A 25640-nucleotide genomic window follows, 5' to 3' on the forward strand; every position below is an offset into this window, starting at 1 on the left:
TAGATGTGTATTGCACTAATCTTTTTTTTTTTTTTAGCATTACTAAGAGACAAAGTGGTCAGACTTACATTTTGGTCTTTAATTTGAAGGCCAGCTCTAACAAAGATGTTAATGAATGGGAAAGTGGACAAAGGTAGGCGGTCAGATATGGGTCTGGAGGAGGTCTGCCCAGCCCACATCCTGAAGGAATCAGGTAGCTAAATCTGTGTACTCAGAAGTTTGTGGAGGGGGAAGCAGTGCACCTTACCAGTCCTTAAGGGTTTCCACACAGGATTTTGAGGGTTTGATTGAAGAGAAAGCATTCATGGTGATGTGAAGATTCATACTTCGGCATAAAAGGAACAATTGAAAATGGTGTTTCTCCCAAACCAATACCCACCATCTTTACAATTTTGCCAAAATGACACACACCTATATTACTTTTTAGTCAGCATTTTATTTAAATATATATTTTGAAAGGAATTTTTGGACAGAGGAACATGTTAAATGATACCATAGGAAGGTAATCAGCAAACCCCAGACTGAAACCATAAGATGCAAAAACCAATTTCTGCAATAAATTGCAAGGAAAAGGAGAGGGGATTCTATATCTTAAAAAGAGGTTTGAGACACATCAACCAAATAAATACGACTCTACTTTGGATTCTTACTTGAAGAAAATTAAAAGTTTATGAAACTGAAATAATGAAAAAAAAAATTATACATATAGGTCTCCGAAGTCCTGGCACAGAGCTCCTAAAACCCTTAGAATTTGGATTCTGATTTGGAAAAAAAAAAAACAACTTTATGGGACAATCAGGAAGCTCTGAACAAGAATTATCAGTTTTGTTGGGTGTGATCATAGTGGTGGTTGTTTAGTTATTCAGTCGTGTCCAACTCTGTGACACCATTGACCATATCCCAACAGGCTCCTCTGTCCATGGGAATTTTCCAGGCAAGATTACTGGAATGGGTTGCCATTTCCTTCTCCAGGGTATCTTCCTGACCCAGGTGATCATGGTATTTGGTCCTTTTTTTTTTTTCTTCTTCTTTAAGAGTCCTTTTAGAGATGGCATGCTGAAATTGCTTACTGATAAAATTGAGGTGGGGACTTTAAAGCACTTTATATCATTTGCCCAAAAAAAAAACCAACCAACCAACCATAAAAATAAGTATTAGTATATATCCAAGTAAATCATCTTTGGAATCACTGACTTTGGAGAACTTGAAATCAAATGTGAAGGGCTAAATGGTGAGTTTTGTAAAGCTAAGGGCAAGTGAAGGCATATGCTTACAAAATAGCCAATTAAGAAAATAAGTGAAATCCTAAACTAGGAATATGTTTCTAAAACTGGAGAGCAAAGGGTGGTTGTCTGAAAACTAAATCAACTTGGAGCTCAAAAGCAAGTAACTTCTTGGGTTAAACTCTTGGTAGCCTGGGGCCTGACCCATCCCACCATCGGAGGCCGATTTTGGCTCAGTAGAAGTAATTATTAGTGATTAGGGTTGCCCAACAGTTAAATAGATTTCCTTTGGGGATAGTGAGTTCTCTTTCAAGCAGAGGTTCAACACTTGGCAAAAGGAGGATCCAGTGTTGGACTAGAGGTTAGATAAGCTGACCTATGGTTCCTTGAATCCATGGATGGGGCTGTCAAGGGAAGTGGAAACCAGAGAAACTTCTCTATTGATCACACTTCCACGGACAGGCATAAACTGTTCTTGGTGTCCAGCAGATGGATAAAGAGAGGCAACTGTGGCTGTAAGTGTGTTGGCTGTTGCTTTAATTGTCTTACAAATTCCTAGCAGCCACTTCCCATGAAGAAAGCATTCCATGCTGGGAACTAAAAGTAGATGCTCTTCAGGAGAATGTCACCAAGTAAAGATCCTCTTTAGTTTGTATTGCACATGGCCAAGACAGTAACAATGGTTCCTGTGTCCCCAGATGTCCAGAGAAATTATATACATGATATATACATATACACATATTATGCCTTGCTTTTAGGAACCATTCTGAGGCAACCGATTTCTCCTCCCCTCGCCCACCCTCATTTTTTTTTTTTTTTTAATTGACAGATAATTCACAATCATAAAGTTCACTCTTTTAAAGGCAACTGATTTTTATAGGCAGTTTGATGTGATAGTTACTCTAGGAAAGACTTTGGAAAAGGTGCTCCACTCAGCTAAAATAGCTCTTACTGGGTTTATGTACATCTTGCCTTGTTTCACCAAGGAGTTAAGGCAGTAATGTATTTGCATAAATAAAATTAGGCATTTGAAAGACAAAAAGGTTATTCCAACACAAGGAAAATGAAAGGCATGGAATTCACTCCCAACCTTGGAAATGTTAAGCATCAACTTTTGCTCCCCATAATGTACCAGGTAAGGAACTTTGACCAAATATTTGCTCAGCTCTGTCTCCTTCCTATGACTCAAAAACAGTAGCTTACTAGTAAGAGTTCACAGTGCTGAATGTAACAAATCCAAAAAGAGAAGAAATTCAGGGAATTCACTCATATTTTCATCTTCTAAATATTCCTTCCTGCTTTTTTTGCACTCAGTTCCTTATGTGTCAAAGAGAAAGGGTTTGTGGGGAGCCCTCTGGCCCATTGTACAAACACCATTCTACCACAGGCAGGGGCAGACCTTCTCTTGCATTTCTAGAATGCTTTATCCCCCATGCCACATCAACACTCCAAGTTCCCATTTCTTTGCTATCTCTATTTCCAGTAACCACCTGTGTGATCATAGATGAGTGATTTGACCTGTCTAGGCTATCATCACACCTTTTAAGTGAGAAAGTTGGACTAGATGAACTCTGAGGTTCTCTTCCAGTGTTTCTTGCTTTAATTTTCCCAAGTACTCATCATTTCCATTTCACAGGCCCTCAACCTCCCCACACACACCTACCTCCACGGTAGTGTTTCCTGCCTTCCAGTTTGTCTTCAGAGACCTCAATCCACATATAAAATGCAGGCAAAAATTTCAAGTCATCAATACAGTATTTGTCGTTGAAACAGTCAACCAAGTCTTTCTACATGGAAAGCAGACAGAAAGGGGTAAGGCAACAAAACCAAACACTCAAAAAAGAAACAACTTCTAGTTCAAAGTTAACCATCTTCAACAAAGTTTCAAACCAGCATGAAGTCATAAGCCAGGGTTCAAATTCTGGCCTGCGCCCTAATTAACTCTGTGACCTTGAACAAACTAAGGTAGATTGTTCAGTCTCAAGTTTCCTTTGTGGGAAAAAAAGTGGGGACAGGGATAATACCTCATAAAGTTGTTGACGATTAAATGAGTATATGAAGTCCCCAGTACAGCCCAGGACACAGGAGCTCAAATACAACAATAAACCATAATCGTGTAAAATAACCTAATTTGTATACTTTTCCTAAGTAAAGTCTACATTACCCTTTCCTTATCTCACTTTTTTCCTCCTAAGCAACCTGACCCCTACCCCAAATGCAGGTGTCAGATTCCTAAAAAGTCTGGAGGAAAGCTATGAAAAAAATCAAGAGGCATGCATGTTTGTGGAAGAAACCAGCCAACCGGTTTAGAGAAATACTTTCACTGCGAACTTTATGGTCCAAAGTGTAGAGTGAGAAGCGATTACATCTCAGGAAAATTCCCAGCGCGGCGAGAAGTTGGCTGAGATGCAATACCCATAAAGTCCTCTCTGGCTGGGAAAAGAAAAGGGTAGGAACCTTCAGCCTGGGCAGAACCTTCATTCCGTCCCCAGCTGAGGAAATGAGGCGCTTCCACCTTCCGTGCTACCCCCTGGTGGCGGCAAGAGCAGGCCTGGCATCGGCGCATGCTCTCCCGGGTGTTGGTTTTTGGAGCCAAGTACAAAATCTTTGGGTGGCCCTCCAGCACTGCTGTTCTGTCTGTCTGCAGTCGGGGAGCCAGGGAGGGGCTGCGCTCCCAGGACGGGGCCAGCCTCGGGATCCGGTTTGCTGCGTTTGGCTAGGTCCTCATTGTGAGCCTTGCGGATGTGGCGGTACAGGTCCCCTGACTGCGTGTAGCTGCGCAGGCAGTAGCGGCACTCGTAGGGTCGCTCCCGCGTGTGCACTGTGGCGTGACGACGCAGTGTGTAAGAACATGAGAAGGTCTTCCCACATGTCTTGCAAGTCGGAACATCCTCAATAAAACCCCCAAAGCTTCCTGGGGCTGCTTCATACTCAGAAGGCAGGTAGAGCGGCTCATGCATGGCGGATAGTGCAGGCAGGGGCGAGGTCATCAGCCCTCGGTGATACTGCCCTGGACCTGGCACCAAATGGTAGCGTACGTGAGGATCTGGCGGCAGGAAGTGGTCACTGGGCCCCACCTCCTCCAGTCCTGCTGCCCGTGGCTCCTCAAAGGCCTCTGGCTGGGGGGGCTGTCCACCATACATGGCTCCTCCAGGAGGGAAGAGTCCCTCAGGACCTCGAGGCTGTTCCTCTGAGACCTCAGGCTCCTCATCAGAAATCACAATTGCTTCTACTTTCACCTGTACCAGCTCATCTTCCGCGGGGGCTGGAGCCTCGGCTGGAACTGGGACTGCAGCTGAAGTTGGGGGATAAAAGGCTTGCAACGGTCCTCCAGTTGCCCTTGGTTCTGCCACCCTCAGGCTCTCAGAACCCACATCAACGGGAGCCAGTGGCTCCACTGAAACAGTTGGGAGGCCCGCAGAGAAGTAGTTTGCAGGGTTGGTCTCCGTGGAGCTGCTGGGGCTGGCAAGAGAGACATCAGCCACCGGTAGAGGAGGTGCCCACAGTTGCGATGACTCAACCTCCACGCCAGGCTGTGTAGTGTCAGCCCTAGCTGGCATCGGTGGCTCATCTGGAGGACAGACAGGTGAGGGAGCTGCAGAGCCTTTCCATTCTCCTTTGCCCCAGTGCCCTGATGTCTCTGCTGATGCCAACGAAGGCTGGGAACCATGGGAAGTGCTGGACAAAAACTCCAAATTAGGGGGTTGTGAGTTGGTTTCTTCTTCCTTCTTGGTACTGTCCGCCTCTGCCAGGGCCCGGGCTTGCAGCCGCCGCTTACACACCTTGACAATATCATTCATGTGCAAGTAGCTGGCGGCCGCCAGCACATCCTCCACAGGGGTATCCCCCCTGAGGACCAGCTGGCCAGCATACATAAAGTCCAGAAGCAGTCCAAAGGCCGGGGCTGTGACAATCTCGTTGTGGATACACACCAGGTCCCTCTTGTCCAGTTCCCGCTCTTTGTAAAAAAGTTGGAAAAATGGGCTGCAGGAGGCCAGCACAGCCCGATGGGCCAAGAACTGGGTACTACCCACCATCACGGTGCAGTCACAAAGGAAACCCTGGGACCGCTGCTCTCGGAGGCTCTGCAGCAGCTGCTGGCTGTGTTCTGGGAACTCCATAGCACTCCACAAAGGGAAAGGGACCCTAGGAAGATCCTCTCCAGTGGTTCCCTGGGAAGAGAGGAAAGTGGGTTAGGGCAGGTAACCTCCCTATAAACCTTAACGTCAGCTCTGAGCTATTACTTGCCACCCCAAAGCCTCTGGAGGCAGCATCCCGACCCCAAGATGCTCCCTTAAATTACTACCCTTCTTTCTCCCAGGTCACACCCAGTGGTCTACTTTTAGCCCCGCCCCTCGGCCTAACCTTAGCAGTAGGCCCCGCCCCGTCCACAAAGCCCCTCCCCGGAAGTCCCGCCCCTTGCGCAGCCTCCGCTTCCTCGATGCCCACCCGGTAGCTTCCAGCACCTCCTCCAACTGGAGTCTCGACCCCAGGCCTTCCCGGGCGATACCTCTTCGCCCTCCTCCGGGAACTCCCTGAGCCCCTCTCGAATTCCAGGGGCTAAGAAGTCCGAGGGTGGGAACTAGCAGAGAAAGCTGACCCTCACCCACCAACGAGCCTCCACCGGGAAAGCTCCGCCCCTTCCCGCCTTCTTAGTTTTAATTGGCTCAAATTTGTCAATCCTCGTCTCGGATTGGTTCACTCTCTACTCAGGGCAGCGTCTCCAAGTGGGTGCTGGTGGCCGTCGCTCAGGCAGCTAGGTGCCCTATTGGTTAGCGCTCCTGTCCTAAACTTTTCCTTTTCGTCCCGCCTTCTTTGCCACGGAGCCCTTGAGATTGGCTGAGCTTCTCCATCTACCTGAGGCTGTGGGAGGGCCGGGACCTGTGAGCAGTGGAGCGCGACGCCCTCGGGGCGGGGCGTGAGGCCTGCCACAGCGCAGAGTGTTGTGTCTTAGCGGGCAGCACGTCACCCCGGCTGGTGAGTGTCCCGGCAAGGAGGACCAACAAACTGGTGTGGTACCCAGGAGGTCCGGGTCTTAGACTCGGCTCAGCCGTAACCGTGGGCGATGGCTACAGCTCTCTAATCTGCAGTTGCCTCTTGAGGATCTCTTCCTCCCTCAAAAACTCGAAGATGCCCTACTGCCTTACTCCACGCAGTCTGATAGTTCCAGGCTCCTGGCTAAGCAGTGGTGGTGTCAGAGAGCTAGCAGCTGTGTGCATGTGCTCTAGTGAGGAGATGCATGTCCTTCTCTGTGTCTGGAGCGTAGTGGGCAGTTGCTGGTAGGAGAGGAGAGAGTGGGCTCACGGCCCTAAGATGTCACTGGGCGTGAAAAAGAGCGTGGCTACTTAAGAAATATTCCAAAATTCCTAGAAAGCCACAGGAAAGGACTGTAAACTGGGAGTCAGTGATACCTGCCTGTCCTCAGACAGGGACAGTATGTTGACAAGGTTTTTTAGTTACTGAGTCGAGTCTGACTCTTTACAACCCCATGAACTATAACCCGCCTATAGCTCACTCCTTGAGATTTTCCAGGCAAGAATACTGAAATGGATTGTCATTTCCTTCTCCAAGGTGCCTTCCTGACTCAGAAATCGAACACGCATTTCCTGCTTTGGCAGGCAGATTCTTTACCACTGAGCCACCAGGGAAGCTGGCCATTGACAGTGGTAAGTGCACAGTGCCCTTCAAACATTATTCACTCTTTGACCTGCCTTACCTAGCATCTCCACTTTGTTTGTAGCCAAGCACTCGAATCAGATCTAAGTAGAATTAGGGACAGTTCCTCTTTGTACCTTCCATCATTATACTAGAGACATGCAGGCCACACTGGTATCAGTTTGAGAGCTCACTTCTTCCAGATATTCTTCCAAGCCATACAATGTTTATTGTTCAGTTCAGTTCAATCACTCAGTCGTGTTGGACTCTTTGCGACCCCAGCACGCCAGGCCTCCCTGTACATAACCAACTCTCAGAGATTACTCAAACCATGTCCATTGAGTCGGTGATGCTGTCCAACCATCTCATCCTCTGTCTCAACCTCTCAACCTCTCAACCATCCTTCTCCTCCTGGCTTCAATCTTTCCCTGCATCAGGGTCTTTTCAAATGAGTCACCTCTTCCCATCAGGTAGCCAAAGTATTGAAGTTTCACCTGCAACATCAGTCCTTCCAATGAACACTCAGGACTGATCTCTTATAGGATGGACTGGTTGGATCTCTTTGCAATCCAAGGGACTCTCAGGAGTCTTCTCCAATACCACAGATCAAAAGCATCAATTCTTCAGCACTCAGCTTTCTTTATAGTCCAACTCTCACCTCCATACGTGACAACTGGAAAAACCATAGCTTTGACTACACAGAACTTTGTTGGCAAAGTAATGTCTTTGCTTTTTAATGTGCTGTCTAGGTTGGTCATAAGTTTCATTCCAAGGAGCAAGCATCTTTTAATTTCATGGCTGCAATCACCATCTGCAGTGATTTTGGAGCCCCAAAAAATAAAGTCTGACACTGTTTCCCCATCTGTTTGCCATAAGTGATGGGACCAAATGCCATGATCTTAGTTTTCTGAGTGTTGAGCTTTAAGCCAACTTTTTCACTCTCCTCTTTCACTTTCATCAAGAGGCTCTTTAGTTCTTCTTCACTTTCTGCCATAAGTGTGGTGTCATCTGCATATCTGAGGTTATCCATATTTCTCCTGGCAATCTTGATTCCAACTTGTGCTTCTTCCAGCCCAGCGTTTCTCATGATGTACTTTGCATATAAGTTAAATAAGCAGGGTGACAATATACAGCCTTGACATACTCCTTTTCCTATTTGGAACCAGTCTGTTGTTGCATGTCCAGTTCTAACTGTTGCTTCTTGACCTGCATACAGGTTCTCAAGAGGCAGGTCAGGTGGTCTGGTATTCCCATTTCTTTCAGAATTTTCCACAGTTTGTTGTGATCCACACAGTCAAAGGCTTTGGCATAGTCAATACAGCAGAAATAGATGTTTTTCTGGAACTCTCTTGCTTTTTTGATGATCCAGAGGATGTTGGCAATTTGATCTCTGGTTCCTCTGCTTTTTCTAAAACCAGCTTGAACATCTGGAAGTTCATGGTTCACGTATTGCTGAAGCCTGACTTGGAGAATTTTGAGCATTACTTTACTAGCATGTGAGATGAGGGCAATTGTGTAGTAGTTTGAGCATTCTTTGGGATTGCCTTTCTTAGGGATTGGAATGAAAACTGACCTTTTCCAGTCCTGTGGCTACTGCTGAGTTTTCCAAATTTGCTGGCATATTGAGTGTAGCACTTTCCCAGCATCATCTTTTAGGATTTGAAATAGCTCAACTGGACTTCCATCACCTCTGCTAGCTTTGTTTGTGGTGATGCTTCCTAAGGCCCACTTGACTTCACATTCCAGGATGTCTGGCTCTAGGTGAGTGATCACACCATCGTGATTATCTGGGTTATGAAGATCTTTTTTGTACAGTTCTTATGTGTATTCTTGCCACCTCTTCTTAATATCTTCTGCTTCTGTTAGGTCCATACCATTTCTGTCCTTTATTGAGCCCATCTTTGCATGAAATGTTCCCTTGGTATCTCTAATTTTCTTGAAGAGATCGCTAGTCTTTCCCAATCCCTTGTTTTCCTCTATTTCTTTGCACTGATCACCGAGGAAGGCTTTCTTATCTCTCCTTGCTGTTCTTTGGAATTCTGCATTCAAATGGGTATATCTTTCCTTTTCTCCTTTGCTTTTTGCTTCTCTTCTTTTCACAGCTATTTGTAAGGCCTCCTCAGATAGCCATTTTGCTTTTTTACATTTCTTTTTCTTGGGGATGGTCTTGATCCCTGTCTCCTGTACAATGTCAGGAACCTCCGCCCATAGTCTAAAAGGCACTCTGCCTATCAGATCTAGTCTCTTAAGTCTATTTCTCACTTCCAATGTATAATCATAAAGGATATGATTTAGGTCATACCTGGATGATCTAATGGTTTTCCCTACTTTCTTCAATCTAAGTCTGAATTTGGCAATAAGGAGTTCATGATCTGAGCCACAGTCAGCTCCCAGTCTTGTTTTTGCTGACTGTATACAGCTTCTCCATCTTTGGCTGCAAAGAATCAGTCTGATTTCGTTATTGACCATCTGGTGATATTCATGTGTAGAGTCTTCTCTTGTGTTGTTGGAAGAGGGTGTTTGAATGCCTTCTCTTGGCAAAACTCTGTTAGCCTTTGCACTGCTTCATTCTGTACTACAAACCAAATTTGCCTGTTATTCCAGGTATTTCTTGACTTCCTACTTTTGCATTCCAGTCCCCCATAATGAAAAGGACATCTTTTCTGGGTGTTAGTTCCAGAAGGTCTTGTAGGTCTGCATAGAACCATTCAACTTCAGCTTCTTCAGCATTACTGGTCGGGGCATAGACTTGGATTACTGTGATATTGAGTGGTTTGCCTTGGAAATGAACAGAGATCATTCTGTTGTTTTTGAGATTGTATCCAAGTACTACATTTCAGACTCTTCTGTTGACGGTGATGGCTACTCCATTTCTTCTAAGGGATTTTTGCCCACACTAGATATAATGGTCATCTGAGTTAAATTCACCATTCCAATCCATTTTAGTTCACTGATTCCTATAATGTCGATGTTCACTCTTGCCATCTCCTGTTTGACCACCTCCAATTTGCCTTGATTCATGGACCTAACATTCCAGGTTCCTATGCAATATTGCTGTTTACAGCATTGGACTTTACTTCCATCACCAGTCACATCCAGAACTGGGTGTTGTTTTTGCTTTGGCTCCATCTCTTCATTCTTTCTGGAGTTAGTTCTCCAATGATCTCCAGTAGAATGTTGGATACCTACCAACCTGGGGAGTTCATCTTTCAGTGTCATATCTTTTTGCCTTTTCATACTGTTCATGGGGTTCTCAAGGCAAGAATACTGAAGTGGTTTGCCATTCCTCTCTCCAGTGGACCACGTTTTGTCAGAACTCTCCACCATGACCTCTCCGTCTTGGCTTGACCTACATGGTGCGGCTCATAGTTTCATTGAGTTAGACAAGGCTGTGGTCCATGTGATCAGATTGGTTAGTTTTTTGTGATTGTGGTCTTCATTCTCTCTGCCCTCTAATGGAGAAGGGTAAGAGGCTCATGGAAACTTCCTGATGGGAGAGACTGACTGAGGGGGAAACTGGGTCTTGTTCTGATGAGCGGGGCCATGCTCAGTAAATCTTTAATTCAATTTTCTGTTCAAGGGTAGGACTGTGTTCCCTCCCTGTTATTTGACCTGAGGCCAAACTATGGTGGAGGTGATGAAGATAATGACGACCTCCTTCAAAAGGTCCCACCAGGCCACCCCTGACCCACGCCTCCACGGACCCACACCTCTGCCAGAGACTCCTGGACACTCATGGGCAAGTCTGGATCAGTCTCTTGTGGGGTCCCTGCTCCTTTCTCCTGGGTCCTGGTGTGCACAAGTTTCTGTCTTTGCCCTCCCAGAGTCGGTTTCCCCAGTCCTGTGTAAGTTCTGGCAGTTCTATGGTGGGTTAATGGCGACCTCCTCCAAGAGGGCTTGTGTCATACCCAGGTCTGCTGCACCCAGAGCCTCTGCCCCTGCAGCAGGCTACTGCTGACCCATACCTCCTGAGGAGACACCCAAACACTGTTCTGCTCAGTCTCTGCGGGGTCTCTGGATCCTGGTGCACACAAGGTATCTCTGAGCCCTCTGAGCATCTCTGGCGGGTATGGGGTTTGATTCTAAATGCAGATTCACCTCTCGTACTGTCTTCCTGGGGCTTCTCCTTTGCTCTTGGATGTGGGGTATCTCCTCACAGCTGCAGCTCCAGCGTCACGCATCTGCCGCTCCAGCAAGCTGTGAAAGTGCTGCACTCAATATGCCAGCAAGTTTGAAAACTCAGCAGTGGCCATGGGACTGGAAAAGGTCAGTTTTCATCCTAATCCCAAAGAAAGGCAATGCCAAAGAATCCCCAAACTACTGGGCACTCATCTCACATGCTAGTAATGCTCAAAATTCTCTAAGCCAGGCTTCAACAGTATGTGAACCATGAACACCCAGATGTTCAAGCTGGATTGTAAAAAGGCAGAAGAACCAGAGGTCAAATTGCCAACATCTGTTGGATCATTGAAAAATCAAGAGAGTTCCAGAAAAATATCTATTTCTGCTGTATTGACTATGCCAAAGCCTTTGACTGTGTGGATCACAATAAACTGTGTAAAATTCTGAAAGAAATGGGAATATCAGACTACCTGACCTGCCTCTTGAGAAACCTGTATACAGGTCAAGAAGCAACAGTTAGAACTGGACATGCAACAACAGACTGGTTCCAAATAGGAAGAGTACGTCAAGGCTGTATATTGTCACCCTGCTTATTTAACTTATATGCAGAGTACATCATGAGAAACGCTGGGCTGGAAGAAGCACAAGTTGGAATCAAGATTGCTGGGAGAAATATGGATAACCTCAGATATGCAAATGACACCACACTTATGGCAGAAAGTGAAGAAGAACTAAAGAGCCTCTTGATGAAAGTGAAAGAGGAGAGTGAAAAAGTTGGCTTAAAGCTCAACACTCAGAAAACTAAGATCATGGCATTTGGTCCCATCACTTCATGGCAAATCGATGGGGAAACATTGGTTGACTTTATTTTTGGGGGCTCCAAAATCACTGCAGATGGTGATTGCAGCCATGAAATTAAAAGACGCTTGCTCCTTAGAAGAAAAGTTATCACCAACCTAGATGAGAGGGTAACAGGCAGGAAGGCCAGGGGTCTCCAAACAGAGGAAATAGGCTGCAAGTGTCAGACGTTTTTGTCTCTCTTAAGCCACAGGAGGAAACAAACTAGCGATATTTTTTTCCTTCTTTATACAAATTTAAAAGGAGGTTTCTCTTAAAATACTGTGTTGCCATAATGACACCTGGTTTCATCTGAAGCTAAGTATTCTCAAACCTTGAGTTAACCAATACATTTTTCTTATGGAAATGTTTGTCTTAAGCTATGTTAATGTGCTATGCATTTACCCCAGACTCTGTCTTCAAGTCAGTTCCGCCTAATGGCTCAGAACCTACTTGACAAACCAGTATGTTACACTCAGATATTGTTCCCCTAATCTATATAAATGAAACAATTTGTATGGTAATCTGCCCTTCTACAAAATTCCAATCAATTGTTTTATGGCCCGGGATGAATCTTCTGGTGCCAAGATTATCCAAAAATGCATCTTATGGGTGAGGGGCCTGGTGCCATTCTGCATTTTAAGACATTCCTTTCTTTCATTAACAGACTTCTAGTGACTATATAACATCCAGCTGAAGACTAGCAGGGGGGTACTCTTTCTGCCCTCTTATGATGCCTATGTCAGAAGCTTTCTCTATCTCCTTTATACTTTAATAAAACTTTATTACACAAAAGTTCTGAGCGATCCAGCCTTGTCTCTGGCCTCAGATTGAATTCGTCTCCTCCGGAGGCCCAGAATCCCGGCGTCTTATCGTTTAGCAACAACCTTTCATAGACAGCATATTAAAAAGCAAAGACATTACTTTGCCAACTAAGGTCTGTGTAGTCAAAGCTATGGTTTTTCCAGTAGTCATGTATGGATGTGAGAGTTGGAATATAAACAAAGCTGAGTGTTTCAGAATTGATGCTTTTGAACTGTGGTGTTCGAGAAAACTCTTGAGAGTCCCTTGGACTGCAAGGAGATCCAACCAGTCCATCCTAAAGAAGATCAGTCCTGGATGTTCATTGGAAGGACTGATGTTGAAACTGAAACTCCAATACTTTGGCCACCTGATATGAAGAGCTGACTCATTTGAAAAGACCCTGATGTGGGGAAAGACTGAAGCCAGGAGGAGAAGGGGTTGACAGGGGATAAGCTGATTGGATGGCATCACGGACTCAATGGACATGAGTTTGAGTAAACTCCGGGAGTTAGTGATGGACAGGGAGGCCTGTCATGCTGCAGTCCATGGTGTCACAAAGAGTTGTTCATGACTGAGCAACTAAACTGAATACTGATGATCTCTAATTACATAACAGCCTTTCTTATCCCTGGCACCACTTTCTTATCCTCAAACCAGAGACTGAGGTTCTTCTGAGATTTGCACAAGTAACTTAGCCAAAGACACACAGGTAATAAAAGGCAGAGCTGAGATTGAATCTAAGTCTATCTTCAAACTCCTAACCACTGTAGATCTGTCTTAGAGTGTCCCCTGGGTGGTCTTCAGGATTGTTGTAGTACCCATGGACAGAGAATTCAGACTCAGTTGGGGGCGGATTATCGTGACTGTTGGAAGAACTGGTGGCACAGAGTAGTGAAAGGTTGTTGCTGAACTGTTGTAGCCACACGTTCCAGAAAAAAAACTCACTCAGAAGGACAATGCAGATAGTGAAGTGCAGGTTGTTACACCAGTGGACCCAAGGCAGAGTCTCCTCTTAGCCAATGACTCCAACCAGTTTTTGTGAAAACCTTATATACCTTAAGTGTACATGCCCAAACCCACCTCCCCAAATTCCATGAAACTAGTCTGGACAAAGGAAAAAGAAAGATACAATCAAAGTCAACCTGTCATCAATATGCCTTAAGCCTAGGTAGTTTACAGTGGACAATTATCAATAGGCCTGTGGTCATACCCGAATAAGCATAATAGAATGTATGATTCTATATGAAAGTGAAAGCGAAAGTGAAGTCACTCAGTCACGTCTGACTCTTAGCGACCCCATGGACTGAAGCCTACCAGGCTCCTCCATCCATGGGATTTTCCAGGCAAGAGTACTGGAGTGGGTTGCCATTGCATTCTCCACATACCTGAGACTAAAGGAGATTGTGTTTCTTCTACTTTTGGCCACTGGCGACTTCACACATTCTTGCCATCTGTATCTATTTTAAAGAAAATGCTTGGGATGGCAGGTAAGTGCACCAAGATGGTACACTTGAGAAGTTCTGATCCAAGAATGGGATTTTTCTCAGGGCTGCTGTCCTTTGCCTCTGACCATCAGAAGCAACAGCAGTTATCTTATTTGTTTATATCTAAATTTTTTTAGGAAATTTGTGTATTTCATATTTTAACCCTATCAGTATTTAGAAATCAATCAAGATATCCCCAGTGACAGTGGCCCGTATAGTTCAAAGAAATTGGTGATTTGGTAGAAAATTCTTAACAAGAGATCCAATGTCAAATCATGTCAAATGCCCCTTCTGAATTCTTATAGTCTAAGACTTCTCAGAAATATCATAAAGCAACTAACAAATTTTATTATTCTTAAAAATATCTTTTCTCTCTACTTATCTCTTTGAAACGTCCACCAAATCACTAAAAACTAGAAAGATTAATTCTGGGTAACTCTTCCCCTCTTCAAAAATTAAATTTCCCTTCCTTCTAGATTTTTATAGGGATTAACCAGAAAAGAATGTGGCATTAGTAAGATGTTGGATACTGAAAAAATATGCAGTAAAATCAGGATAATGTTGCATTTGAAACTGTAAGGATGAATCCTGAAGCTAAAAAGGTACCTTTTCATTCTCCATTCTGTAAATTTCTCATACATTTAGTTTCTTTAAAAATGAAAAGTCTGGAGTTCTTTATCCTGACGGTTCAAGTAGTTCAGGTAGTCCAGTTAAGAAGTTTAATATCCTGTTCACAGATCAGAGATCCTATATAGTTACACAGATAATTAGGGTCTTCTTTTAGGCGATGGAGAGTCTAGGTAGGAGCCCTGGGGCTCTTCCTTCCGGGGGTCTGGTTTTCCAGTTGGTATGTCGTTTCTATAGATACTGGGCATATGGCTGAAAGTCCGCAGTCCAAGATGAAGTCCTGCTTTCAAGATAGAGCCTGTTCTGTCTGTTTCCTCCTTCAGAACCATGAAAGATGCTGGGATTCTTGGCCTGCGGAGGAGAAGAATTCAATCCGGGGCCAGGGATGAGGCTTGATCACTCAGAGCTTTTATGTAATAAAGTTTCATTAAAGTATAAAGGAGATAGAAAAAGCTTCTGACATAGACATCAGAAGGAGGCAGAAAGACTGCCCCCCCCCCCCCCCCCCACCGCTACTCTTTAGCTGGATGCTTTATAGCTACTGGGCTTCCCCTGTGGCTCAGCTGGTAAAGAATCCACCTGCAATGCGGGAGACCAGGGTTTGATCCCTGGGTTGGGAAGATCTCCTGGAGAAGGGAAAGGCTACCCACTCCGGTTTTCTGGCCTAGAGAATTCTATACAGCCCACGGGGTTGCAAAGAGTCGTACACGACTGATCGACTTTCACTTTCACTTATATAGCTCCTAGCAGCCTGCTAATTAGAGAAAGGAAATGTCTCAAGACTCAGAGAATGGCACCAGACCCCTCACCTATATCATGCATTTTGAGATAACATTGGCACAAGGGGAGTTGTCCCAGGCCACAAAATGATTGACATAAATCTTGAAGAAAGACAGGTTTCCAAGCAAATAGAGTTTCATGAACACAACTTAAGAGAATATTTGCATGGTTTGTCAGGTCAGCTCTGTGTCTTAGGCAGAACCGACTTGAAGACAGAGTCTAGAGTAAATACATAGTTCATTAACATAGCTTAAGACAAACATTTCCATAAGAAAAATGCATTGGTTAGCTGAAGGTTTGGGAAAAGTTAAGTTCAGGTGGAGCCAAGTGTCATGGCAACACAGAATTTTAAGAGAAACCTCTTTTGAAATTTGTATAGAGAAGGAGAAAAAATCTTAACACTTGTAGTTTGTTTCCTCCTGCCACTTAAGAGAGAGATAAAAAATGTCTGACACTAGCAGCCTATTCCTCTGTTTGGAGATCCCTGGTCTTCCTGCCTGTTACTCTCTCATTTCCCACTTTTATTTTAGGAGAATTATGTTGCCAAGGGAAAGGGGCATTGTTCTCATTCCCTAACTGCTTCCAAGCTGATAAGTGGTGTTGTCCCTAAATTGGTGGGGCAATATATTTTCCTAACCCTCATATTGAGGGTCTCTTGATCCAGGAGACCCAGGTAGTAGTTGGGGAAAGCTGCTATAGTCGCAGGAGTTTGAACAACCGTTTAGAACTTAAAAGCCTTCATGCAACTAGAAACAAATCTAACTATACAGTTACAGATGCAGGGAGAAGAGGCATCAGTGTGTTTTTGTTGTCGAAGGTAGTCACAGACTTGGAGAAAGTCCTTTCCTTAAAGTGGAGATGTCCACCACAGGAAGCCTTCTGCTGATGAAGAGGGGAGCACTCTGCAGACCCAGCAGTTAGACTGATTGTGGAATGCAGTGTAGGAGTGAGCCCATGACAGGAAGGCATTGTCTTGAGGATCAAAGGGCAGACTCAGGATTTTTTTTTTTTTTCAGACCCAGAATTTTTAAGAGTCAGCAGAAGCAGGCTCACATAGATTATCAGGCCCATCTGAAAAGGACAAAGTCAGAGCATAGAAAGTAAAGACATAAAATGACGTCACTTAGTTCTTAGTACCACCTCTTCACTTGAGTGTGGTGCACCCGGAATCAATTCCTGGCACTTTGACAGATGTGGGAGAAGAAAGAATAACCTGGTAAGGGCCTTCCCAGAGGGGCTCAAGGGATTGGACCCCAGATTCTTATATTTTTATCAGGACCTTGGTTCCTGGCTCAAATAGACACTTGCTTGACTCCATGGCTGGGTCAGGAGTCACTTCCCAGAGTTCCATTAATGCCTGTTGAAAAACTGAGAGCTGAGTTACATAATTAGCTAATTCCAAGGCTTTAGGAAAACTTTTTCATTGAGCATTTTCAGGAATTAACTGTCCATCCTCGAACTGTAACCATCCTTTATCAGTAATCCTTGTTCCTCTTTTCTAGTATCTTTCTAATTCTTCCTCAGTACATTGTGGTGTTTCCTATTCCACAGGACCTGTCCAGATCAAAGGCATCTGCAGTGAAGGCGTTTTGTAAAGTGCTGCTTTTCTGACTTGACAGTCAACCAGGTGATTATCTTCAGCTACTTTACTATGTCCCTGCTGTGCCCTTTGTAATGCACAACAGCTACTTCTTTAGGACAATGTATAGCAGTTAAAAGTCTCTTGATCTCTCTGAAATGCTTAATAGGTTCTCCTGTTGCCATTTTAAACTGTCTTTCTTTCCACATTGCAGTGTAAGCTTGTTAAGTCAAGTAAGCATACTTAGAATCAGTGTAGATATTTACTTGCTGCCTTTTGCTTAACTCTAGAGCTCTGGTCCCTAGCTGAGCACTCATTCCCTGGGGGAGAGATTTTGCTTCTAAAACCTGTTCAGCCTTCACCATAGCGTAACTTGCTTTATGCTTCCCATGCCAAACAAAAGAACTGCCATCTGTAAATATTTCCAGGTCAGGATTGGCTAATGGGGAATCCATCAGATCTTCCCGAGCTGCATAGTTTAAAGTTAGAAATTGGGAACAATCATGATCAGGTGTTTCATCTTCCTTCTCAGGAAGCAAAGTGTCAGGATTTAAATTTCCACCAACTTTAAGCTTAGTTATTGATCCTTCTAACAACAATGACTGGTATTTAAGAAGCCTACTGTCTATCATCCAAATATTAACCTTAGAGTTTAAGATTCCGCTCCTATAGGCTGCTGGTGAGGCCCTCAGGCTTGTGTCAAAACTCCCAAGGCCATACCTTTTTTTTCAGTGACAAAGTAAATTCTGACCTTGTGGGTAAGCTCAAAGCAGGAGTTTGCAGGAGAGCAGTCTGAAGAGCCTTAAAAGCCTTTGAGAATCTGGAGACCAAACCAGTTTGTTTTGGAATGCAAATGCAGCAGTAGCCTGTGATTCCTAAAAATCCTCTCAATTGTCTTAGAGTCATAGGTAGGGGATGATTTAGTATACGTTTAATTCTCTCAGGGTCTATGGCCCTTAGTCCCTTCTGATATGATTAGGTTCAGATATTTAACAGATTGTTGACAAAGCTGAGCCTTTTCCCTTGAAGCCTTATAAGCACAGCCTGCTAGAAAGTTTAAGAAATCTTCTGAGGCTTGTGAGAAAGCTTCCTCTGTCTCAGCACAGAGCAGAATATCATGCAGACATTGTAGCACCACTGCCTCAGAGCTATTAAAGTTTTGTAGATCCCGTGACAAACTTTGCCCAAATAGGCGAGGGTTATCATGAAATCCCTGGGGCAAAACTGTCCAGGTTAACTGAGGAGCTGGCTGTGTAGGGTCTTCAAAGGCAAATAAAAACTGACTTTCCTCTGCCAAAGGCACAGAATAGGAGGCATCTTTTAAATCAATTACTGAGAAATATTTGGCTCATTCAGGAATTTCAGACAATAGAGTATGAGGACTGGGCACCAGGGGTGTAAAGGAACTACAGCCTCATTTGTTATTCTTAAATCTTGAGTTAGTCTCCATTTACCATTTGATTTCTTTATATCCAAAATAGGAGTGTTGCATGGACTGTTACAGGGAATTAATAGCCCCTGCTCCTTTAAATTCTCAATGATGGGTTTTAACCCTTCCTTAACCTCAGATTTTGGTGGATACTGCTTCTTATGTGGAAATAAATCCGGGCCTTTGAGCTTGACAACTACAGGAAAGCATTTTGTGCTTGACCCATAGATTTTCCATCAGCCCCCACTCTAGGATTTACATTTTGTTCAGTTAATGGGAAAGAAAGGGAGGACTCCATATTCTTGAAAACAGAGGCATGGACCTTGCTCAGTATATCCCTCCCCAAAAGGGGTGAGGGAGACTCTGGTAAGATCAGAAACTTGTGTCAAAATAACACAGAGTCCCAGTTGCAGCTTAAAGACAACTGAAATAATACCTTTTTGTTAATCCAGATAGTTCCATTTTGGAAGTGGATAGGGAAGAAAGTGGGCCAGGAGCTTCAGTAAGCAGTTTCTAAAAAGAAATCGAGGGATTGGCCCCCCACAATTACTAATACCGGGGTTCCTCAGGTGTAATTAGGACAGGAGCTTGTATGGGGACCCCTGGGCACCTTCAGTCCTGATTGTCTTGAGAGTCCAACCCCTGAAACCTATGCCTCTGGGGGCAGTCTCTCCTCTAGTGTGGTCCCTTGCAGACTGGACGTGGAGCCGGGGGCGACTTAGATGCCTGAGGGCAATCCCGCTTGAGGTGTCCCTCCTTTCCACAGTAATAAGAAGCCCATTCCTTTGCACCTGGGTCCCTCTGGGCATTTTTCTCAGGCTGTTTAAGAACGGTTTTTACAGTCATTACAAGGGCTTCCGCCTGTTCCTTTGTCTTTCTCTGCCTTTCTTTCTTTCCCTCATATTCCCTGCTGTAATAGACTGTCTGAGCCAGTTGTAACAGATTACCTAAAAGACTGATTTGGTCCATATACCTGTTTTAATAGCTTACGGTGGATATCTGGAGCAGACTGAGTGAGAAATCTATCCTTTAAGATCACTTGTCCCTCTTCACTTTTGGGGTCAATCTCAGTGAATCTGCAGAGGGCTTCTCTCAGTCTGTCTAGGAATTTACCAGGAGCTTCCTTCTCTTCCTGTTCAATGTTTGCCAATTTGGCATAGTTTAAAGTCTTAGCACATGCTTGCCTAAGTCCTTCAAGAACACATCTGACAAAATGACTCTGATCCTATCTTCCTTTAGCCGTGTTATAGTCCCAATCTGGTTCTATAGTTGGGACCGCCTGATTCCCAGTGTGGAGGGTGGCTATCTTGTCCTCCCTCTTCCCTACTGATTCATTACCAAGCCATTCATCTCCATAGGCAACCGCTTTCCCCAAAACTTGAGTTTTCAAGCCAGGAGTTAGTGTTTGTCCCAGGGTAGACATCACATCTTTCCAAGGAAGGTCATAAAGCAGAGTAACACCTTTAAAAGCTCTAATATATTTTTCTGGGTCCTCTAAGTAGTCGCTCAGATCCTCCTTGATTCTTTGTATTTGTTGATGAGAAAGCGGCATATTAACTCTCATACACTGATTATTTCTCCTGGTGGGTGCTTCATGAAGAGGCAACAGCTTGTGTGGCTATTCTCAGTCTCTCTGGCTGCTCTGCATATATGATCCCAGGGATAGATTGGAGAAACCTGCTTTTCTTTATCTCTTTGTCTCCTGTCCTCCATCTCATCCTGTATTTCACCCTTAGTTTTTGCTGTCTGAGCTTCTCTTACTTCGATTGTCTGAGTTTCTATTGAAACCAGAGTAGCCTGAGGTTGTACTGAGATGGGTTGTGAAAAGTTATTGTGAATGATAAGACGCCGGGATTCTTGGCCTCCGGAGGAGACAAATTCAATCTGGGGCCAGAGACAAGGCTGGATCGCTCAGAGCTTTTGTGTAATAAAGTTTTATTAAAGTATAAAGGAGATAGAGAAAGCTTCTGACATAGGTATCAGAAGGGGGCAGAAAGAGTACCCCCCCTGCTAGTCTTCAGCTGGACGTTATATAGTCATTAGCAGTCTGTTAATGAAAAGAAAAGTATGTCTTAAAACTCAGAATGGCACCAGGCCCCTCATCCATAAGATGCATTTTTGGATAATCTTGGCACCAGATGATTCATCCTGGGCCATAAAACGATTGACTTGAATCTTGTAGAAGGGCAGATTAGCATACAAATAGTTTCATTTACCTAGATTAGGGGAACAATATCTGAGTATAACATACTGGTTTGTCAAGTAGGTTCTGAGCCATTAGGTGGAACCAACTTGAAGACAGAGTCTGGGGTAAATGCACAGTACATTAACATAGCTTAAGACAAACATATCCATAAGAAAAATGTATTGGTTAACTCAAGGTTTGAGAATACTTAGCTTCAGGTGAAACCAGGTGTCATGGCAACACAGTATTTTTTTTTTTTTTTTTTTTTGCAACATAGTATTTTAAGAGAAACCTCCTTTTAAATTTGTATAGAGAAGGAAAAAATATCGCTAGTTTGTTTCCTCCTGCCACTTAAGAGAGATAAAAATGTCTGACTCTTGCAGCCTATTTCCTCGGTTTGGAGACCCCTGGCCTTCCTGCCTGTTACCCTCTCTGCTGTTTGGACCTCTACTTGGGCAGTTTGAATCTCAGTTTAGGTTTTTACCGAGACCAAGGCAACCCTTGCTGTGGGGGTTCTCTGACTTTCAGTTTGCTCAGGTTGGTATAGAGGCAAAGTAGGAGGACAAGGGGGAGGACAGTCTATACAGATTTCATACCCAAATCTATACCCTTAGGACATAAGTCTGGCATGTCTCGCAGAGAGAAAAAGGGCGACACATATGCTGCTTCTACCCATTTCCCTTGTTTTCTACAGAACTGGTCTGATTGTAAAACAGTATTCTAATTAAGAGATCCTCCAACCGGCCACTGCTCGCCGCCTTCCAATGGATACCATGGCCATGCAGTATCACACAGGAAGATCAGGTGTGTCTTCTTTAAGCTCTGGGGATCAAATCCACCCATTTTTCAGGATATGGTTCAAAGGAGTGAGGCTGGAATTGTTAGCTCCAATCTGTAAGAGAGGAAAAAGAGACCAGCACCATCTTTCTACCAGAAGCATCCCTCCCTGCTCTAGATGGGGGTGTAGATAGGCTTTTCACCAAAGCTTTTCTTCCCTGCCACCATACTCGTCCCTCCCGGCTCTGCCACCAAGGTGGGGTAGAGATGCACCAGGGGTAGACCGGATGGCATCCCAGACTAGTGTCCAGTTTCTCACCATTAGAACCTTGCTTGCCTCTTATGCCACCCAGGGTGCATTTGGAGTAACCTTCTGGAATGCCTCCCAAGCTAAGACCATTGAGGGAAACATTCATCACCTGAGTGCCTGTGCATGATCCTCAGTATATTCCTGACCACAATAAGACTGGTACAAACATAAAACTGATATGTTCCTTCACCACACCAGTATGCTGCTGCCGCTGCTAAGTCGCTTCAGTTGTGTCCGACTCTAAGCGACCCCACTGACGGCAGGCCACTAGGCTCCCCTGTCCGGTATAAGCGATAGCAAAAGAGATGGTGAAGGGCTGGCCAGTGAGGAAAAAGTGATTTTTGTCCTCGAGTTATTAGGGCCAGTCCTTCCAGTTCATTCCCACAATTCCACAGAAAGAATATCTAAAGAGTTGGGACAGAAGTCACTGGAGAGCCTCCTCTGGTGCACTAAGAGCCAGTGTTCCCAAAGGAAGAAGCCCGCGGTGCTTCCTATCTGAGTAACCTTTAACCCGGGAGATGCTCTTGGAGCTAGAGCTCCATCTAGCTTCCGAACTTTTGACTCCTAGCGGGGCTAGGTGCTTCCTGACTATCAATCTAAGTTTGGGGCCTAAGCAACAGTACGCAGTAACAGCATAGATCACAAGTCCCTTGAAAGTCTATGAGCCAACAGATTAGGTTACTAGTTCTAATTCCCAAGAAGTTATGAAATGGTCAAAGAGACCAGAAAGTCTGACCGAGAAAGGAGAGTTCGGTCTATCCGCTTTGCCCATTTCTGGCCAATCCCCAAAGGAGATATTGTGTGCCTCTTGGCATTGGCAGCTCTGTAGAAAACCCGACAGGGTTTCTGCCATAAGCCCTATGAGGTCACCGCGGAACTGCAGAGCAGGGCTCCTCACTTCTTTTGTGCAGGATATGTCATTCATTCATACAAACACACCGTAGAGTTAGTAAAGTACAGCAGAAAACATGTTTACTAGGAGAACAAAGAACTAGAGCTTACCTTGTCCTGAAGAATCCTGGACGAGCCCCCAGGACGAAAGACTGTTGCTGAACCATGAAAAATGTCGGGATTCTTGGCCTCCAGAGGAGAAGAATTCAATCCGGGGCCAGAGACAAGGCTTGATCACTCAAAGTTTTTGTGTAACAAAGTTTTATTAAAGCGTAAAAGAGATAGAGAAAGCTTCTGACATAGACATCAGAAGGAGGCAGAAAGAGTGCCCCCTACTAGTCTTTAGCAGGATATTGTATAGCTCCTAGCAGTCTGCTAATTAGAGAAAGGAAATGTCTCAAAACTCAGAGAATGGCACCAGGCCCCTCACCCACATCATGCATTTTGAGATAACATTGGCACAAGGGGAGTTGTCCCGGGCCATAAAATGATTGACATGAATTTTGAAGAAAGACAGGTTTCCAAGCAAAGACAGTCTCATGAACATAGCTTAAGAGAACATTTGCATGAGTAAAACATACCAGTTTGTTAAGTCAGTTTTGAGTCTTAAGTGGAACTAACTTGAAGACAATTCAGTTCCGTTCAGTTGCTCAGTCGTGTCTGACTCTTTGCAACCCCATGGACTGCAGCACTCCAGGCTTCCCTATCCATCACCAACTCCCAGAGCTTACTCAAGGTCATGTCCATTGAGTTGGTGATGCCATCCAACCGTTTCATCCTCTGTCCTCCCCTTCTCCTCCCACCTTCAATCTTTCCCAGCATCAGGGACTTTTCAAATGAGTCAGTTCTTCCCCACAGGTGGCCAAAGTATTGGAGTTTCAGCTTCAGCACCAGTCCTTCCAATGAATATTCAGGACTGACTTCCTTTAGGATGGACTGGTTGTATCTCCTTGCTGTCCAAGGGACTCTCAAGGGTCTTCTCCAATACCACAGTTCAAATGCATCAATTCTTCAGTGCTCAGCTTTCTTTATAGTCCATCTCTCACATCCATACATGACTACTGGAAAAACCATAGCCCTGACTAGACGGACCTTTGTTGGCAAAGTAATGTCTCTGCTTTTTAATATGCTGTGTATGTTGGTCACAACTCTTCTTCCAAGTTGACTCTAGAAGACAGAGTCTAGGGTAAATACTTAATCTAGGGTAAATACATGGTTCATTAACATAGCTAAAGACAAACATTTCCATAAGAAAACTGCAGTGGTTACCTCAAGGTTGGAGAACAGTTAAGTTCAGGTAGAGCCAGGTGTCATCATGGCATCACAGAATTCTAAGAGAAATCTCTTTTAAAATTTATATAGAGAAGGGAAAAAAATCTTAATACTTGTAGTTTGTTTCCTCTTGCCACTTTCAGTTCAGTTCAGTTCAGTTCAGTTGCTCAGTCGTGTCCAACTCTTTGCGACCCCATGAATTGCAGCACGCCAGGCCTCCCTGTCCATCACCAACTCCCAGAGGTTACTCAAACTCATGCCCATCAAGTCAGTGATGCCATCCAGCCATCTCATCCTCTGTCATCCCCTCCTCCTCCTGCCCCCAATCCCTCCCAGCATCAGGGTCTTTTCCAATGAGTCAACTCTTCGCATGAGGTGGCCAAAGTACTGGAGTTTCAGCTTCAGCATCACCCTGCCACTTTAGAGAAAGATAAAAAATGTCTAACACTTGCAGCATATTTCCTCCATTTGGAGACCCCTGTCCTTCCTGCCTGTTACCCTCTCAGTAGGAGCCTAGAACCAGGGGGCGGGGCAGCTGGGCTGGATGGTCCTTGCTAAGAGATTGCCCTCCAGGGGCTGGACCTGCTACTTGAGTATATATCTTTGGGAGACAGCAGGTGGCAGACATCATCACAAGGCCTCTTCTCCACTATGTAGGTTGGCAAGAACTACTCTTGCATCAGATTATGTTTTCCAAGGTGGCCTTAACGAGATCTTCCCTCCCACATGCTCCTTTTACAGTTTGACACCGATGCTCTTCGCTGTAAGATCTCTCAGCTTGAGTCTGGGCGGTGTGATGCTATGGGATTTCCAAAGCTAAGTCATAAAAAGAGAGAGATCTTCTGCCTGGTCCTCTTGGGGTACTTGCAGTTAGAAATCAGCCACCATTCTGTGAAGAACCAGGCCACATGAAGAGGGTTCCTGTAAGTGTTTCAGCTATAGCCACAACCAGGCTCCTGGCTAACAAGCTTTAACTTGCCAGCCATGTGACTGAGCCGTGTGGGAAGTAGATCCTCCAGTCCTCAACTGAATTGCCCCACCTGACGTTGCCTGGAATAGGAGCATGCCTTCCCCACTGAGTGTTGCTAAAATTGTAGATTTATGAGATAAATAAATTACTGTGGTTGTTTTAAGTCACTAAGCTTTTGGGTTGTTTGTTGTGCACCAAAATCTAAATGAAACAATCTGTCAGCAGGCTTTCTTTGTATTCTGAATGTCAATACAGCTGATTGTTCTTCACTGCTATTTCCTTTCTGTTCTAGCTTGTCTCTGAATTCTGAGGCTTCGGATGCAAAGATGTCAGGGCTAGGGGAGACTTTATATGGTCATGCAAAGCCTAAGAAGCTTGAAGAGATAATAATAGATTCCATACAAGAATGAGGCTCAGTCCACCCACATTTGTTAAACTCCATTATTTACCAAGCATAGTGTGAAGGCTTCCCTGGTTGCTCAGCTGATAAAGAATCCACCAGCAATGCAGGAGACCTGGGTTCCATCCCTGAGTTGGGAAGATCCCCTGGAGAAGGGAATGACTACCCACTCCAGTAGTCTGGCCTGGAGAATTCCATGGACTATATAATTCATAGGGTTGCAAAGAGCTGGACATGACTGAGGGATTTTCACTTTCATTATTTGCCAAGCACACTGTTAGGTGCTAGAGATTCA

At 44.6% G+C, this 25640-nt stretch overlaps 1 protein-coding gene and 1 long non-coding RNA gene across 4 annotated transcripts; one reads left to right on the forward strand and one right to left on the reverse strand.

Moving 5' to 3' along the window:
• Window positions 1-436: 436 nt before the first annotated feature.
• On the reverse strand, window positions 437-5844 carry ZBTB3 (zinc finger and BTB domain containing 3). Of its 3 annotated transcripts, none has more exons than XM_065937533.1 (2): window positions 5734-5844; window positions 437-5395 (listed from the first exon to the last, which is right to left on the reverse strand). In XM_065937533.1, the coding sequence occupies exon 2, from the start codon at window positions 5342-5344 to the stop codon at window positions 3701-3703; it is 1644 nt and encodes a 547-aa protein (XP_065793605.1). In that variant the 5' UTR covers window positions 5345-5395; window positions 5734-5844; the 3' UTR covers window positions 437-3700. The 3 variants fall into 3 exon arrangements, with proteins under 3 accessions (XP_065793605.1, XP_065793606.1, XP_065793603.1); XM_065937534.1 differs by having other exon boundaries at window positions 5690-5836; XM_065937531.1 differs by having other exon boundaries at window positions 5673-5836.
• Window positions 5845-6050: 206 nt separating this feature from the next.
• LOC136169646 (uncharacterized) lies at window positions 6051-25085 on the forward strand. The gene is made up of 5 exons (XR_010663426.1): window positions 6051-6200; window positions 6795-6889; window positions 17084-17159; window positions 21420-21529; window positions 24717-25085. It is a non-coding gene; the product is annotated as an uncharacterized lncRNA (long non-coding RNA).
• Window positions 25086-25640: the final 555 nt, after the last annotated feature.

Source organism: Muntiacus reevesi, chromosome 5 (assembly GCF_963930625.1).
Source record: "Muntiacus reevesi chromosome 5, mMunRee1.1, whole genome shotgun sequence".
Lineage (NCBI taxonomy): Eukaryota > Metazoa > Chordata > Mammalia > Artiodactyla > Cervidae > Muntiacus > Muntiacus reevesi.

What these genes read in the sequence shown, in the direction of transcription:
- ZBTB3 (XM_065937533.1), bottom strand. Translation starts at nt 5,344, where the DNA reads ATGGAGTTCCCAGAACACAGCCAGCAGCTGCTGCAGAGCCTCCGAGAG.